Raw genomic sequence first — 18,115 nt, 5'->3', positions numbered from 1 at the left:
CATCAACAGAAACATGGCATTTTATCTTTAGCCTTGTAGAAAAAAAATGAAGCCTGGTATTATATGCACATATACACACACACAGTACACTTGACAAAAAAACACTTTTATGTGGTTTACATTTCACTTTTATTTAATCCTCAAAACTGCCCATATTGCAGGGTTTTTCTTGATGAAATATGGAACTGAGCAATTAATTCTACAAAATTATGGTAAAAACTTGCTCATTTTTCTACCTTATTGCTAAGAAACTTTACAGGTGCACAGTTTGTAAAAATAACCCTTTTAAGACTGAATGCATACACATGCTACAGGATTTAAAAAAAAATGACATTAGCGTAGCACCTCCGTATGGGGCAAATGCAGTGTTGAACACAGACAGAATGCTTACACAGTCAGAACTGTTCGTTTATTTTACAGCTTCTAAAGGGAAGAAATTGTTCAGTCCTAAAAGGGTTAAGTAGAAACCCTAAGATACTTCTTTTTCTAACAAAGCTGCCACTCAATCCCACAGTACAGTGCTTGAAAACAAAGTCAAAAGTCTGGCACAGGAAAGTATACACATTTGTTCAGTACTCATAAACACAGCTGCTTTTGAAAGAAAGTAAATAATATGGTTAATAATTGAAGAGCATCTAGTTTCAAGATGGACACCTCTACGGAGTCTTTTAATCTACAAGTGGGTAGCTTACTTTTAATAGACACTTTGTTTCACTTGGCATTAATGTTTTTTATACGGGGAGTTCACAGATTTATGCCTTGAGTTCGCGTCTTTTCAGGTAACCATTCTGATCTTACAAGTCTGTGCAATGAGAAGAAGTACAGAATATCATTATTAACACAGTTGTGGGATGCCCTCAGGGCACATAATTAGGAAAAACATCAGCAGCAGGTTATTAAAGACTATGCTAGTGTTGAATTCTGAAATGCAGTTCCAAACAAAAGAAAACAAGAAAAGGCAGAGCTAAGTTTGAGCACTTAATTTGCTCTTGCATCCTACAGTTGGAACTATAAGAACATTCTGAACACAGACTCAGTTTCTATGTATACAGAATTAACAGCAGACTTAACAGCTAGACTTGAACAGTTATAACTGTTTCATATTGAAACACTCTAAAAGTAGTTTTATCAAAATGCTGAGATATTGTTAATATCATGAAAATTGGTTAACAGCTTACAAGGCCAATAAATGTAACAATAACACCCCACAGGAAAAGGTTCAGGAAGATAACGTATCTGAACAACTGGACATCTGAACAACAGTAAGGACTTGGAAGACCATTTCTGTACTACAAAATAACTACTGGCAACAACGGAGCCACAAGCCCAAGGGAAAAATGGGGTATAAAATAGTCTTGTAAGCACAACTTAATAATCTGTTTTTCACCCACTAGGCTGTAGTGTGTAGAACAGCAGAAATTAGGCTAAGACATCAGGTTCTTTACAAGTCAAGGAGTATTATAATATATCTATTGGGCGAAATTATTGCAAATAAAGAAACTGAATATAAAAAAGTATTGCATTTATATGTAAAAATTTTTAAATAATGAGTATAAAAGCAGGTGTCAAGTTCTGAAAAGCTATCTAAAATATTCTCTGAAGGTTAAAAGGCTTGTTATGGTTTGCCTACTGTGTGTATATCATGGTTTGTTCTTGAATAGCCTTCTAAATCCGATACATGTATCGTGTATTTTAATTCTGATTACTGATGAAAATCTGTGGCTCTTGATTTAAGCAGTACTGTACGATACTTATGTGCTTTGAACAAAAATGCTGAAATGATTCCTGCCACAAAACAATTAACATGAAGTTTTACAGCACATACACAAGTAAACAGGTTTGCAAGTAAATGCCAGTAAACAGTTTAAAACAGAGATAAGGCCACAATGAATTCTGCCCTTGGTCACTGAACAGAGATGAGGTGAGGCAGTATTCACTAGTGCTAAGAACCAGCATTGTGACTATGTCGTGGGAATAAGTTTCATAACACAGAAGAGCAAATATGAAGGCCTGTGGTAGAATACAAGCACATTTTGAAAGGACAGTGGCACTGATTTAAACTACTTAGCTAAATATGTTTTACAACGGATTTCTTCCTTTAACCACGTCGTTTTCACATGTACAGCAGAGCACTAAAGCAAACAAGTAGAATGGAGCGTCGGAGTACACACACATGGTGCAGATGATGCTTTAAAATGGTGTGGGTGTTGGAACTGGAGTTAAGTGGTCAGACACACGAACTCTGTGAAAATGGTCAACAGGTAAGCTTGAAAACAATGCACTGTAGGAAGCCACAGGTTCACATTTACACAGTAGTTGTGGCTCATGCTTCAGGGTACAGAAAAGGCTGAACACACCATAACATTTGTATTTTGGCTTTTAAAGAGGAAGATCACACTATCAAAACTTGTCCTATGAGTCTATGCCTAGTTCTGTGACTACAAATGAACTACTGGAATATATTTTCAAATACAAAATGAAACAGGCAGGTCTACAAGGAGGGATAAAACATGGCAAAGTCAAAATGAAAAACAAACACAACAACCAACAAAGTCAAAGTGCAAATGAGCCTTAAATTTATGATGGAGAGAAGACTTGAACGTTGCACAAGCTGTTGGCAGGGAAAGAGAAACCCACAGGAAACAAGGATGGGAGGAGTTGACATCTTCATAGTGCTTTTGCGATTTTCTATTTGCCCATTTCCAAGTAATAAAATTTACTTCTAGTAATTATGGTATGATCACTTCACAATGAAAGCACGTTCTCGATACAAGTGTTACACTGAAGTCTGGCCTAATTTACCGAACAGTATGATGAAAAACATGCTTTTTGCGATTCTCAGTGATGAAGGGCATCACCTACCAATCCCATTCGCAGTACACATTTCTCGTGATATTTTAGTTACATGCCAACAAGACAGAAGACATGCTGCCAAATGAAGTTATTGGGAACATTCCACTTTTGAAATAAAACATTTAACTTACACTTAATACAAATTATGTACAAGATTAGAAAAACCTGAACAGATCCTGAAACATTTTCGGATGCAATGACTGTGAAAGGAGAGGGGGAGTAACCCAGTAACAACCCTTCAAAAACACCAACGTATGCCTGTGACATGAACAATCATTAACATGACTGCTTCAGATGCCACTAAAAAAAACCTCACGTAATGTTAGAACCTCAAGAATTATCACTATAAATACATATTTTAAAAAAGGAAAACAGAAATAACTATTAACAATGACTGAAAACAGAGCACTAAAGTTAACATACATTGCATGTATTGCAGGCAAGGCAGAGGCATTTTTTAAAGCTTTTGCACAGACTTCATATAATCTTAAAAAAAATATGCTGGCCTTTACAAGGTTCTACTTGCTGAAATAAAAACAATTTCAGTTCATAAAAAGTCACAAGACTTCAGTTTAAAAAAAGGAACAGTTCCAGCCACAGACCAAAAATATATATATTTTTTTAAAACTGGAAGAGTATGGTAATTAGATTATACAAGCATGGTCAGGCTTGGAACCTGAATATACTTCAGAGCAAAAGCTCAGAGGAAAAAAAATATAAACTATTTGGTAACAAAAGTGTACTATATGTTGTGATACAAAAAAGGTATGGTGAAAATGTACCTTTTATACTAAAGCTTATACAAGTTCCTTGGTCCATAAAAACTATGTTGTGTTCATGTTTTCTAGTTTGCTCAACATGTATCCCAGCCACATTTTTATTTCTTGCCCATTAAAAAAAAAACAGCTGAAAAATAGATTTTCAATAAAGTTCTTATGTTTCGGATCTATTTTTTTTATTGTGGCTTCTATATTTAAGATCAGCACTTGCAGGTAACAAGGTTCAAAATAATATCACCTAAAATGGAAAGGTGTTTTCCCATGAAACCACAAAAATTGTTCAGTTCTCTTGAATGTAGCACTTAAAAGTCAGTTAAAGTCCAAACAAACAACGGTAGTTAGGAAACTACAGTTGCTGTAGATGATGTGACGTTGGTTGGATTTGTGCTGACATTCGTGTAACTTCCCTCGCTGTTTGCAGTTGTTTCACTGGAAGCCATGAGGCTAGAGTTGGCTCTGAGGATTGCTCCAGCAGCACTGCAGTGCGGTCGTGGCCCTGGTTCCGGTGTGTATGTAAAGGTAAGGCTGGTGGAGTAAATTATGCCATCGTTACGGACCAAAGTTACTGGAACTTGGACTGGTTGACGGACCCACCTCCAACCCTCTCGAAATGCAGAAATATCTGGAACAACGCATAGCATGCTCTCTGCACATCTGAAAAACAGGAGAGTCAACTGAGTATAACAACACTTAAAGAATGAGTATACACTACGGAAAGTATCCAGTAAAATGTAGCCACTATAAAAGCAGCAGGAAATACAATACCTGTACATGGTTTCAGCTTCCACATCCCCAAACCAGACACGTAAATTTGGAGTGAAGTTCTGTCCTGTAAGTTCCAACATTGCTACATCCCCGCCACCATTCAACTGGAGTGGGGGTGAGCAGAAAAGAGAAAACCCACAAAAAATTAATAAAGACAAGAAGACCCTCAAAAAAACCTCACAGTATATACAAGAACTATGAACAATGCTGTTTCTATTAGCTGGATGAAACTGAAATAAACAGACCTACACAACTGGATTGTAAAGTAAACTCATCTAAAAGATACTGCCAAATAATTTGATATCCTGAAGGGATAATGACTGTTTGAAATAAAAAAAGTGAAAAAGGCTTTGAAAATGAAGAAAAAAGAATCTTTCTCAGAATATGTTAGGAGACCAAGTTTTTCAACAGTGGGTGGCTCATTTCTTAATAAGGTTTCAGTCTGCCTCTATTTGATGCATAAATAACTGTTTTAAGAGTCAAAATCAATTTCTAAATAAACAAAAGTCCTAAGGATATCACCATCATAGTATTTTAAAAAATAAAACTTTTAATGTACAAAATAGTATGAATATTATTCCTGTGATGGATATACTCACGTATTCTGAAATGTAGCTGAGAAAAATTACTGCAACATAAAGCAATTTTACCATTTATAAAGCTAGCGTGAATGTTCTCCTACAGTAGCCTCCAAAGGTGCTTTGAAGGTGAAATCAGCATGACAAAAATAATCTCACATGAAAGAGCTTATAAAAATAAGTAAATACATAAATCACTTACCTGAAGACTTTCTACAACAGGCACAGGTGTCACTGGAGCATGGACCGGTCCCATCCCCTCATAAAATGTGTACTCTGCTTTATCTGTGCTAATGATTGTCCAAGAAGCTCCGTCATTAATCATTTCTTTATTTGGTTCTTTTGGGCATGGAGTGGCCTTAGAAAGAAAGTTTGAAAACTGATCTGTAAAATTGTTTGACAATCACAGAGCTAAAAAGCATCTCAGTCAGTAACAGTGTCTATTAGTTCAATAACACGCTTTCCTGTTTTTCCTCTAACAAAATACACTATGGAAATAGTCGCATACAATTCAACAAACCTAGCAGAAATGCAAACTTCTGAGAACATTTTAATTCTCACCTATGATATAGCCACCTCTCCAACCTTCTTGAGTTGGATTTATTTAATAGGGTTCATTTTAGTTCAGCTTCCCAAGTTTTAACGTTATTCAATAGCCATTAACAAAACCTACAGCAACTAAAAGTAGGTATTTTAGTAGGACCTTGTGTTAATGACAAAGTGACCAAAACAGCCACAGACTGACATGGAATACTTTTCATTGCATGAATGGCCAATTGCCAAGACTTTTTTTTTTTTTTAAAAAGTTGTTCACCTATAAAATGATGGAAAAAATAAGCTCATATTTCAGTGTTTGTAGAAAGACGTGGGAGAAGCTGAAATGACAACCTTGCAAATGGTTATGTTATGCTACTTTGTTATGGCAGCAGAAGCCTCTCCGAACAATTCCATTATCTAGCAACCAATAGTGCATAGGTTAAACACAGAAAAAAAGATGGACTGAAAAATTTTAAGTTTAATACCTAAATTCTGTTTGCTTCCATAAAGCTTTAAGTGCATCTAGGTATATAACCATAGACTTTACTCTTCAGAACTGGCAGATAAACTTCACAGATTAGATAAACTAGCACAAATTGCCTAGTTCAGATGAGCGGAAGTCAAGATCAAAGCCGAATTTGGGTGGACTCTTCATTCTGATACGATCAGGTTAAAAAACACTGAAAATAGCTTTCAAGAAAAGCCTGCAGTGAGGGTAGAAATACAGATCTTCCCCGGCTCAAGATTCAAATGATCTTTTTATTAGAAATATAAGATGCTTCTAAATTACTAGCCCAACTTCGAAAGAGAAACTATTGTATACTGTTTTGACAAAGGGCAATTTCCTTGCAGGTAGACTACAACTCCTGTTGGCATGAATGGACTAACATGCTTCAACCTGTAACAAATAAAACCAAGGATATCAAAACTGAATGAACCTGTACAGCATCCTTGTCTTGTCCCTTCAGACCTGACTCAAAAACGGGAGAAAAATGCCACAGAATTTGTTCTGACAACCCTGCTATGTTGAAGAATCATTTCAGGAACATGTTACTCCTCCTGTCACAGAAATCCTCAGAAGACTACTTGACAAGAGAAACATTTGTCTTTGTCATTTCCAAGCGTGGCAATTTACCTTCAGGCTCTTTTTTTTGTTTTTCCCCTAGATTTTCCTAACCTTTTCAACAGGCAGCACCAGAAGGTCGAAATGCTCTAAGGCCATGCTTAGTACCTCACGAATTGTCTAGATTCACATGGAGACAGGATGGGAAACAAACTGCACAACATTAATAAAGGAGAAAATTCCCCAAGGACTGGTAAAGGCAAGTCAAAAGGAATCAAAGTGATGGACTAAACGGCTACAAAATGTTACCAAAAGGCAGAGATGTAGCCCTTAATCCTTTTTTTGTAGGTTCATGGTGTACTGCTAGCTTTCTATAGCCCTCCTGCTTTAAGCCTTTAGTTTCTCTATACTGGGCTATTTTCATTCATCCATGACAACTGTCACCCTAAAGTGACAGTTTTTGGTTTTTTCCCCAGTGACCACAGACTGTCTAGACTCCTGCTATAGGAACTATATTCAGCAGTCAATGCTCAGCAGGTGAAAGATGCCACACATGCCTTTTCTACTGGTCTTGGTCTTCTGGTTCAAAGGAAGAAAGAGATAAAAAAGGATAAAATAGTCTCTCCTGCCACTGGCAGGAAGAGTTTATCTTCTGTCTTGATTTCAGTTACCAAAGAGTGATAACATCCTGATGTGCAACTTAACAGATGTTATTAAACAAAAAAAGCAGGTACCTACTCCTCTAAAAAAAATCATAAGAGTGGGTTGTCCTTTTACCTCAGCTCTACTCTCATGGAAAATTCAGAACTCTTATCAGACTGGGCTCTGCAAGTGTTGCATAAACTGTAGAGTGTTAGGCTGTCCCTGCAGTCCCCCGGGCATTTCAAGGATATTGAAGTAAGGCAGCTGTCACAGAAGCTGGAGTTGCTTCTTCATTCAGCCCTTCCCTCAGGGTAGTTTGAGAAAGATCAAACAGCAAGGCTGATTCCAAGTCACTGCAATTCCTGTTTCATTGCTTTCTCTTCTTCCTGACAAAGACCCATTCTGCTTTACGAGAAGGTACTTTAATAGATATATTATCTCTGCTATCCACTGGGGGAAGAACCACCAGACGTGGCCACTTGTGATCTCTAGGTCATGAATGTTTCCTGAAAACATGAACAAAGCATCTCATTCTTTCCACTGTCCCGGTGTAGGATAGGATAGAATTCAATTGAGCCTTTACCAATCTCTCTGGTCCCTTCCCTTAAATTAAGGGAAATCTTTAAGAAGTTTGCTTTCCACTTCCCTGCTTCTACCTTTCTAACCCTGGACGCCAGAGCTCTTCTACTAACAAATTCCTGAGTCTTTCCTGAGTGTGGCGATCTTCCTGGGGCACATTATCTCTCAATTCCCCTTTGCTATTTGAGCTGCCCTGGATTTTTAAAGAGAATACGTTGCAATACTCAGATGGGCTTAAACGTGATGTTATTCTTGTTATTCTAATGGTAATTGCCACGCTGGAAGTCTGCTAAAAGCATGCTAACATACATGAGACTAAACCCAGTTTGTTGGCATATTATATGAGCTGTCAGAACAATTGCACACTTTTTTTTCTTTTTACAGCTATTCCTTAGGGTTTATTCCTGTTAAAGTAGCTCATTAGGTATATTTTTTTTCCACCTGCTGGAGAAATATTATTGAAGACAGAGATGGCTACATTCTTTAGGGACAAATCAGATTTCTGTGGCTTTACAAATTACCATGGTCAATTGCCTTAACTGTCTATATGCTTATGCTCTTAGCCAAGAGCAAGACAGTGCAACACTGCTGAGTATATCATGAGATATGACTACGATGAACTCTATTATGTCCTATTTGCTGTAAGCTAGAAGTGGGCAGACAAATAAATGGCACAACTCCACTAGCACGTCAACTTGTTAAGTCACAGTACTCTATGTTTCCATTTCTTCCACTGAAGAAAACAGAAATTCATTGTCTAGACAGGCATGGAAAAGGTTATGGTGAAAGAAAAAACGTATTTTGGAAAAAGAAAGATAAAATGTGTTTCTTTCCATCCTCTGTCTTTTCAAAACAAAATATTAGACTCATTCAAAACCAACTGCAAAACTGGCACTCATACACATTTTGGGAATATTTGGGAAAAGTCTGCAACCATGCTTCTCATCTATTCAAACAGGTTTAAACAACTCACTTGAAACTGGATTATTCTCTCCTGGGAAAGGCACAAATACATTCTCTCAGTGTCTTTAAGGTAAAACGCACACTTATGGAGCTGCGATACTGGATCATCTGCATCCAATAACGCTGTTTGTTTATCTACTTTTCGAATTATCTGTGAATGAAATTGTACATATATGTTTAGGACAATTTCTGTACTTCATTACGTTGACAATTACACACGTACTATTAGTAAAAGAAGTGAAAGGTGGTATTTTTTAAGTTTCCATGCCGTCTGTTTTAATACCAACATAAGATTCATAATTCCTAACACTTTTGTAGGATACAATATTGAAGTGATACTCACTACTACTGCTTCAATGTGTTGCATGCATATATATTTTACATTTTTCTCCACTCTTACAGCAAAAAACAAGTGCAGGCTTGAGCAAAATCTACTTTTGTTCCATTTCTTGATACAAAGAAACAATAGGTCAAGTAGTAACAGGCTTCTGTCTGCAGAAGCACATGCTTCCACCACCAATAGCATCACGAACGTTATGGCAGACTGGCTAACAAACCAAAACAGCTGAAAATAAGGATTTACTTTAAAGGTATTGAGATGTCCTTAAGTACAGTTTTGGAAACACAACTATCATAGTATATCTTAACAGCTGGTCATTAAATATCACTTAAAGGAAACTGCAAAGAACAATTATTCCTTACAAGCTGACAGTTCTGTGCAAAAATATATGCTAATTTAATTCAGAGCTGTTACATTTATAAAAATTAAGTTATTCCCTTACAGACAGTGGAATTATGTAGCTTGGAATTTTAACTTCTACAAAAAAGAGCAATACTTCATGTCATGCAACATCAGCAGAAGCAGCAGCCACGGTGCTTGAAAATTTCTAAACCAACAATTAGAAAGCCAGCCATGTCCTCTGGGATTTCTAACGGTAATAAATGGCATTATTTGCAACACAATTTTCAAGGTTAACTTGTTTCTTCAAAGTTCCTCACATCAACTTACGCAATGTCTGCAAGTTACCTTGAAATTGCATCACCTTCAAATCACTCTTTTAAGGCAACATTTTAAATGTTTTCAATAGCAAACATAACAGAAACCTTCAGCCTGATTTGCTTTAACCTGCAAATCTATTTCTACCTACAAATAAGGTTTCTGGAATCAAATGATGGCATCTACTTTAGGCAGTAAGAAAATGTTAATTTGATGCCCACAAATAAAATGAGATCCCTCTTACTGAATTTCACATGCGCTGAACCAGATCAGTAGTAACTGGGTCTGGATTTTTTTTTGTCAGGTAACCGGATGATTTTTTTTTTGAGATTTATTTATATTATCTTTTTATACCATTTAATGCAAGCAGTCTATCTTATTTTTCAGCTGAGTTTGATATTAGGAAAAAACTTCTCATTACAGTCAGAGTAAGATACCTCTGGGAAGGGGAAGAAAAACCTTCCTGCATAGAAGGTTGGTTTTATATTGGCATGTTTAAAAAAAACACTTCTAATTAAAAGTGGAATTAGCAAAATCTTGTATGAAATTCATAATGGTCTGACAAACCACAATTTCACAGAAGATCTCATAGGAAGCATGGTTTATTATTAGTCAAAAAATTCCACTTAGGATGGCATTAGGTGCAGAAAACAAGAGAAAAAAAATGTAATTCTATTTAAATTTATTTATAAACAACATTACTGTGTATCCATCAATAAAAGATTTCTTAGTTCACAAATCTTAAGTTCTTATAACCAATTTTATATCTGTGACAAATGGTTGAAAGTTTCTAATTTTTTTTAATCATTCTAAATGTAGTTGCAATGTTATATATTTAATACAGCATTAGTAAACGAACAAAATGTTTTTGCAAGATGTTGGTATAATGATGTAGCCTTAGAAGTACATACTTGGTTTTGGTTTGCTTTTAGTTTCAAATCAGTAGAATATTTTAAAATCTGCGCTGAACTCAACAAATGCATTGTCCTACAGGTTGTAAAGTCTTTACTCATCTATTCAATATTGAAAGTATTTTGCTAGACTGTGACCTATATTTCTGTTTTTAAAATAGACTTGTATTTTCTTAAGGACAGCTTGCAGATTAACCTACTTTGGTAGGTTTGAATTTTGAAAAAAATAATTCCCTGTGCTTAATTTACAAGCTGTTCTTTACTTATAGAATTAATATGCAGATACAAAGATAAAAATATGCTTTTATTAAAATGAATGCCATTTTCCATATAAAACACATATTACTAAAAGGAAACATATAAAGCCAGAATTGTAAACAATGCAAAACCAACTATGCGATTACACTAACTAACCATCTACAAATTAATTATAGCACTGGAGAAATTAAACTGTACCAGTCTTGGGAGTGCCATGCCAGTAACTGAGCATACAAGTTTGACAGTCTGCCCATAATGAATGTAGCCGTCTCTCACTGTGAATTCTTCTCCTTCTGATTCATCATCATCCACTGCACGAAACAGGAAGTTCCACATTATTTGTTTTAATAAAAGTTTTTCTTGATAAGAGGAAAATTTAATATCACACTATTACATCAAATATACACTCAGTAACAAAACAAATCTGAGCTTGGGCAATTAGTAAGAAAGAAAAATGCAGGACTTTTTTGTGGGGATGGAGGGAGGGGAAGTTAAAAATATATATTCCTTCATTTTTACTTACAGAGGTGAATGTAAAATGCTCCCCACTGTTGTGAACTGGCATGGAAATTACCGCCTTCTACGTGCAAATATCTGGTGCTAACTGTTTGGGATCGAAGTCTATTAAATAGTGCCACTTTTGTCCCTGATGCAATACATACTGCAAGGAATACATACAGACTTCAGATTATAAAATTATTTCGCTAGTACACAGAAAAGTAAGAAAAAGTCACAAATACAATAAATAAACTAATAAATAGCGGAAATCAAGAAATAACTCTCACTTACTATTTAGATTACAAAATATTTGTGACAGACCAAAAATAGTCGCAGAATTACAAGTGGGAAACATATAGGGGCTGTTCTCCAAAGGCATGCTAGTTCACAGAATTATGCCACTTGGCCAAATTGGCCAGTGCTTGCCAGCTGATTTTTTTCTTCTGTTCACAGCTTTCAAACAATTGATTATTTGAGCAGAAGCTTTAGCTTACCCTTGAGAAGTACTTAAATTACTTTCAGTGATCATCACATTTGAAGTATAAAAAAAATTATTCTTACAAATGACAATCAATTCAAAGGAAGACAGACACAAGTATATAAAATTGTAACCATGCAACCTGAAATTCTCAGATCTGAACTTACTTATTGCTCAAAAGGGAGAAAGGATAAGTCTGCTCCCCTAAAAAAAATTCAGCAACTATCATTTTGTCATGAAAACAGGCACGTTTCTTTTACTTGGTTCACATTTACTACCGAAGGATGCTTGGTTCATATTCACTGTCCATCAACACTATCTGTCTGAATACAAAGTCAGCAGTGCATACTCTGAGCCCACGGGTGTGAACTGCACAGCACCAGACCGCCTTTAGTCATGTGGCAAGCTAGCGCCCCGAGATCCACATTCCATAGGTGAATGGGTTCCAGCCCAACACAGATGGAAGAGCCTTTTAAAGCACTAGTGAAGAGAGAGAAAAACAAACAAAAAAAAACACGGCATCTCTTGAGGTGCTCCAGTGGTATGCAGGCAAAAAACTTTGGAGAAAAAGTAAAAATGCTCCCAATTGTACATTAGCACCAGAGATATCTTTAGTTAAAAAACATGGTAAGCAAGTAAATCTGGGTGAAATATCACCACACAGATTTCTTAACTAATTATTTATTAGTGATCATGCAAAATATATTAAAAGTAAAACCAATATGAAATGGCATGAGACAGTAAGAAGGTGGCTGTGACGTGAAAAGGCACAGTGTGGGTAATGTGTGTTACTCTTACTACAATATGAAAGTTACCTCTTTGCTACTGGTCAAAATATCCTAAGCACCAGATCAAGGCAGCTTAAGGGATTCAACAGCTTAGAAAGCTGAGATAGAGCATTCTTTATGCATTTGCTGACAAGGATTTCCTCCTCATAATAAAGTTTTTTGGTGGACCTTTTATATTTACTAAGTAATTGTGACTGCATAAAACCCAACAGTATAATCTACATTGGAACACTTTAAAATATACTCACGTACAGTTCTAAAGTACATTAGAAAAAATGAATTGAAAATTTTGTTGTATTTTATGTTGTAGTCAAAATCTCAGAACACATCAAAAATGAGTAGGAGGCAAAATGAATTGCTACATAAAGAAAAGAACTATAGAATACTTACAGTCTGCATTTTTCAGTGACTGTTTCTTTTTAGAAGGCTTGGAGATGACTTTGATTCGTTTACTGAGGAACACACCGATGTCATCACTATTGCCATAGAACATTTTTACTGATAACATGAAGTGCTTTCTCTTGTCTGAATCTGATATGTATAACGTTTTGGCAGTGCAATAATTCTGTAGGTAAAAACATACTATTGTTTCTTTTTTCAGATTAGCCCAGTTCAAGAAGCTATACACATCACTGTGAACAAAACTGGAAACTGACAAATTATTTTCTAAAGCAGATCAGAAATTGCTTTTTCCACCTCTTCCCCCTACTGACAATGCTTGATTTTTTTTCCCAATTCATATGGAACACTTCCATATGGACATTTTTTTATGAACTACTGCTTAGCTTTGTGAAGTTTAGCACCTGAGTGCAGTACTTTAATTTCTTTCTAAATACCCTTGCTAAGGCTAGAAAGCAGATGATTAGAGACTAGCTGTATCAAAGCCACATCTGAATGGGTGAAAGCACTACTAAAAATTACATTCAAGTAGAGCTATAAAGGCAGTACAGCAGACGTGCACAAGAAGCTGCTTGGGCAAAAAAATGCATTGAAACAAGCTTTTCTTGAAAAGATCAGAGCGGATTGGGTTTTGAAGCCAATGGAAAGTTACTAATAGCTAAGCGGCTGAACTAGGTGACAGCAAGAGCTTAAAAATCTCAAGAACTTTTATTATCCTTCACTTTAAGAAGTGAGTACTCAGAACCCACACAAAAACAGTGTCTATCTTGGCATAACAAACACGTTTCTGAGAAATTATACTATAAACTTTAAAGCTGTAACATCTTCAGTGGGATTCTGTGAAATCATGTGTTTAAGCTACAATGTACATATGGTATGCATTTTGCAAAAACTCCTTGAGTTAGTAATTGCTCGTGGAAGCAACTAACCAGATTTCAGAACCGTTTAAAGAATCTGTTCAGACCCAAATCATCCATCTAATTGTGGTGACCTAGTCAATGGCTTCCGTGGCAGCAAATAAAAGAACTCTGAATCAACAACCTACAAATGAAAAGTTAGTATCTTGCTATGATCCCATGAACCAAGTCCACTGACTGAATTGTCCTATATTTTTGGAGGTATTTTTAAAACCACTTACGCAGTATCTGCTAGAGTTTAATGAAAGTTACAATAAGCCAGTGCATTCCTTGAAGGATGCACCACGTAGTTATGACATCCTTTGTGGTAATCTGAATGTTTTATTACACTTCTACCTTTCCTTCCAAGTTCAGCTGCTGCATTTCTTGGTCGCTGTTTCCTATCCCAATGAAGGCGCAGGGTTGTGACTCTTGCTCAGTACAACCATCCCGTTCCATTTGCTCTTTTTTTTTCTTCCATCCACTGCCCATAAGATACACACATGGAGGGGGACAAAAGAACCTAAAAATGAAGTGAATTATGACATTACACCCAATTTTTAAGGAAAAAAAAACAAACACTGAGACACAAACTGTTGTAGGCCCAAAGCTTTCTCAATCAATTTACACTTTGCATTACAGTTTATACATGCATGCACTTCATTTGCATTGAATATTTCCTAAAATGCAAATCAAAAAAAGAGAAAAAGCAAGGAAAATTAGCATTAGATGCACTGTCACTAAGCATCTTTCCAGTTCAATGACAGCTAACAGTATCTCTATAAATGAAAACACTTTTTACCTTTACAAAGGGGAAATACTCTTAAAGAAAGTAGAAAGGCCTTAAAAGTGATTACACTGTTTTGCTTTTGTAGGTGATTAACAGGATTAAGACATGCAGGACTGTTCTAGAAACTAATTTAATGAACAACTGGTGATTACAATCCCTAAACATCTTGGGTTTCATCATTAGTAAAGGAGGGAGTTTATTTTATCCAAGCATAAATCTCTTTTAGGTGATTTTACATCTTCATCAGTAATCATAAAAAACAAGATTTACTATTTGGCAGCACTGAGTGAAGTCAGTCTAAATGCTATTTAAAGCATCAAGTTCAAAAATAATTGCACTATTACAATACCATGTATTAGTCTTGAAGTTTCTGCAAAATGATGAAAGGCAAATCCTATTTGCTTTTGTGTTGAGTTTAGCCAACAGCTGCAGTGTTTTTATCATCACTTATCATCACTTTATCATCAAAGTTGAAAAAGCAAAAGAACTACTAGTATATGCTAGTTATGGAGGAAGCTAAAGAGGCATGAAGGGAAAGGATAACTGAAAAAGTTTCTAATTATTCTAATTCAAATTGGAATACAGTACTTAATTTGGCACTTTTGAAATCCAACGAGGACTCCTACCTTATCCCTGTAGGTAGGTACAATTTTTTGAAAATTTGGTCTGGAACAACTAAGCTCATGGACAATTTTTCTTAAATACTACAATAACCTTAATTAGTGTAAATCAGATTTAGTATGAAATCAAGCTTAATATACTTCATCACTTCAACTATTCAGCTCTATTACCTTTAACAGCGATAAAATTATTTTAAGTAATAGACTTCTAAATAGAAGAAACCAAAATCCTTCATTAATAACAATATAATAAAAATGTAAATAGTAAGGACCCATACAACTAAACGTAAAGATTTGTAACTATTTCAGTTAAGGCATGCAATTAACTCATATTGCTTATTAGAGAAACAAAAACAAACAAAAAAAAGAATACACATAAAAAAGCCAGCTTTTAAAAGCTTATCTTGCCAAATAAACTCACAGTCACAAATTTTCACTTAAACTTCTCGCTCTTTCAGAAACACATCAAAACTGATGATATACCAATATACCATACAGCTTAAATATGTAGGAAAATCTTTCGAAGTACAACACAAACTCTGCTTTGAAAAAAAAGACTGCCTACAAAAGGGAATTTGTAGAAGGTAGATTCATATAGAAGGTCAAAAGATTTGCATGTTTGAAAAACCCATGAAATTAATTTGTGGAACTGCTCATACAGATTGCTTTTTAAACTTACTAATTCAAAACCAACAGAACTAAATGATCTATTCCCTCCATTATGATAATCCACTTCAGCAGAGACATAGCGTAACAATTTTTTGCTCCTTTTATTGCCTTCACACTGTTGTGAAGGATAGAAATTTTGATAAATATGGAATTGGGAGCTAATGGAAAGCCACTTGTAGAAGTGAAGTATTCAAAGTTTAACAACTAACATTTTTTTTGTGCTTATTGCATCAGTATTAACTATTTGCATTTCATTTTTGGGGGGTAATTATGGGTCAGATGAATACAGGGATTTTTTTTTTCTTCCAGTCAAACATGCAGAACATTAAAACAGCAGGTAAAAACTTGCCAATTTGCAAAGCAGATGTTTCCTGATGAATTGTCAACTTGAAAAACTACACAATAAACTGCCTCAAAAAAAAAAAATTAACAGCTTCACAGTAGTGACACAAGAGAATACTTCCACTAGCCCAGCCTTTAATGAAAAAGCTGAAATTTACTGTTATCCGACATTAGAATGCATTATTCACACTTTACTGCTGTAAGCAGAGAAGTTCCGAATTTTGAAGATCACTTCAAACAGAAAGAGCAAGTGGTAATAAATAACTCTTATGTGACAGCATACACCATCTGTACCACCTTTTGGCTTATTATATCTTTACTATCTTTTGCTACCTGACATCTGTTCCAGCTTTCTTTGTGAAGATGCTGAATGACGCAGCAGGGAGTATTTAAGATCACCATGAGTATCTCAGACTCTAATCCCCTTCCCTTCCTACTACAAAGTTTTCTCCTCAAAACCACTAATGCATTTTCTACTTTTCAATTGCATTTATTCAAAAAAATTAGATCAGCGCAGATTACATGACCTCATTTCCCTCAAATGCTTCTTTACCTTAAAGGAAAGATGACCTTAATAACCTTATGTTTGTAATGACAATTATGTTCAATATGTCATTACGTCAACTACGTTCAATGATAATGGTTAAAGTCACAGAAAGGTATTAAAGTGCAGGGCGTTTACTTTCTGCAGAACAACCTTGTTTATATTCCTTATATTCCCAGCTCTAGATGTGAATACAACAGTCGTTGTTAAAAATCTATTCTGAGGATTACCTAGTTGGTTGCTGTAATTTCTGGCACGTTGTAGGAAAACACACAAAAAAGAAAACAAAGCAAGAAATAATACCTTTAGCATTACACTGAGAAAATTCTGTCTGCAGCCGTGTGATCATATTTAAAGAAATGTATCGATATACACAGACATGTATGTGGGTGGGAAGGAAAGGAGGAGAAGAGTCCCGTTTCTGATAGACCAGCATGGGGCCAAGCAGGGCAGTGATTATGCCCAAGTGGTGTTTAGGAAGCCTACTCTACTTCAGCATCCCAGACGGACCACCACCGTCTTGTTTCCCCAGCAAACAATGCTTTTCAAATGGGGGCTACGAACCAGCTCCAAGGTTAGGAAATGTCATGGGGTTTTGTTTGTTTTTGGGAAACTGGAAGTAACAGATGCATCTATACAAGAGCTGATATTTCGGAAACACACCTGGATTGGCAGAAAAAACACATCACGTAGTCAGCTTCTGAACTGTCAAACTCCAATGCCAATCCAAGACCCCTTCTGAGCAGAACAGTGTTAACAGAAGCATTCCCCCAACTTTGTGATCAACAGTTGTAAGCTATATCCAATTAAGAAATTATATACAGACTAAAAATTGATATCAGCATTTAACAGAACAATACTTAGCAAAAAACGAAACCAAATTCCTCAAGCTCTGTATTACAAACAGGTATAACACCATGAAGAAAGCATCACACATTTGCTTTTCTTCCTCATGTAGTCTTTTTGTCTATATTACTGGTCAAAACACCTGAAAAAAATCCCAAACTTTTTTCGTATCTATTTGCATTGCAGCTTTACTCTAAACCAAGTCCTTGACATGACTACGGCCGCTAGGTGGCAATAAAGACCTGTAAGAAAGAAGCTTTAACCCACTGCTGAGGAGAAAACAAGCCACAACAATTACAGCTCTTTCTAAATTGAAACTG

General features: G+C 35.7%; 1 protein-coding gene across 9 annotated transcripts in view; it reads right to left on the bottom strand.

Annotated features, from left to right (window-relative positions):
- Nucleotides 1-322: 322 nt before the first annotated feature.
- Nucleotides 323-18,115, bottom strand: part of RBPJ (recombination signal binding protein for immunoglobulin kappa J region) — a 58,585-nt gene continuing 40,792 nt past the window's right edge. For all 9 annotated transcript variants that reach the window (XM_066995729.1, XM_066995732.1, XM_048046844.2 and 6 more), the window contains exons 4-11: nucleotides 14,342-14,507; nucleotides 13,080-13,254; nucleotides 11,449-11,586; nucleotides 11,124-11,236; nucleotides 8,770-8,910; nucleotides 5,178-5,333; nucleotides 4,398-4,501; nucleotides 323-4,286 (exon numbers count right to left, since the gene is read on the bottom strand). In XM_066995729.1, coding sequence (XP_066851830.1) covers nucleotides 3,971-4,286; nucleotides 4,398-4,501; nucleotides 5,178-5,333; nucleotides 8,770-8,910; nucleotides 11,124-11,236; nucleotides 11,449-11,586; nucleotides 13,080-13,254; nucleotides 14,342-14,507 — 1,309 coding nt within the window. In that variant the 3' untranslated portion in view covers nucleotides 323-3,970. The remainder of the gene's footprint in view (nucleotides 4,287-4,397; nucleotides 4,502-5,177; nucleotides 5,334-8,769; nucleotides 8,911-11,123; nucleotides 11,237-11,448; nucleotides 11,587-13,079; nucleotides 13,255-14,341; nucleotides 14,508-18,115) is intronic.

This window comes from Anser cygnoides, chromosome 4 (genome assembly GCF_040182565.1).
Source record: "Anser cygnoides isolate HZ-2024a breed goose chromosome 4, Taihu_goose_T2T_genome, whole genome shotgun sequence".
Lineage (NCBI taxonomy): Eukaryota > Metazoa > Chordata > Aves > Anseriformes > Anatidae > Anser > Anser cygnoides.
Note: the sequence above shows the minus strand (reverse complement) of the source record. Positions and strands in the feature narration are given on the sequence as shown.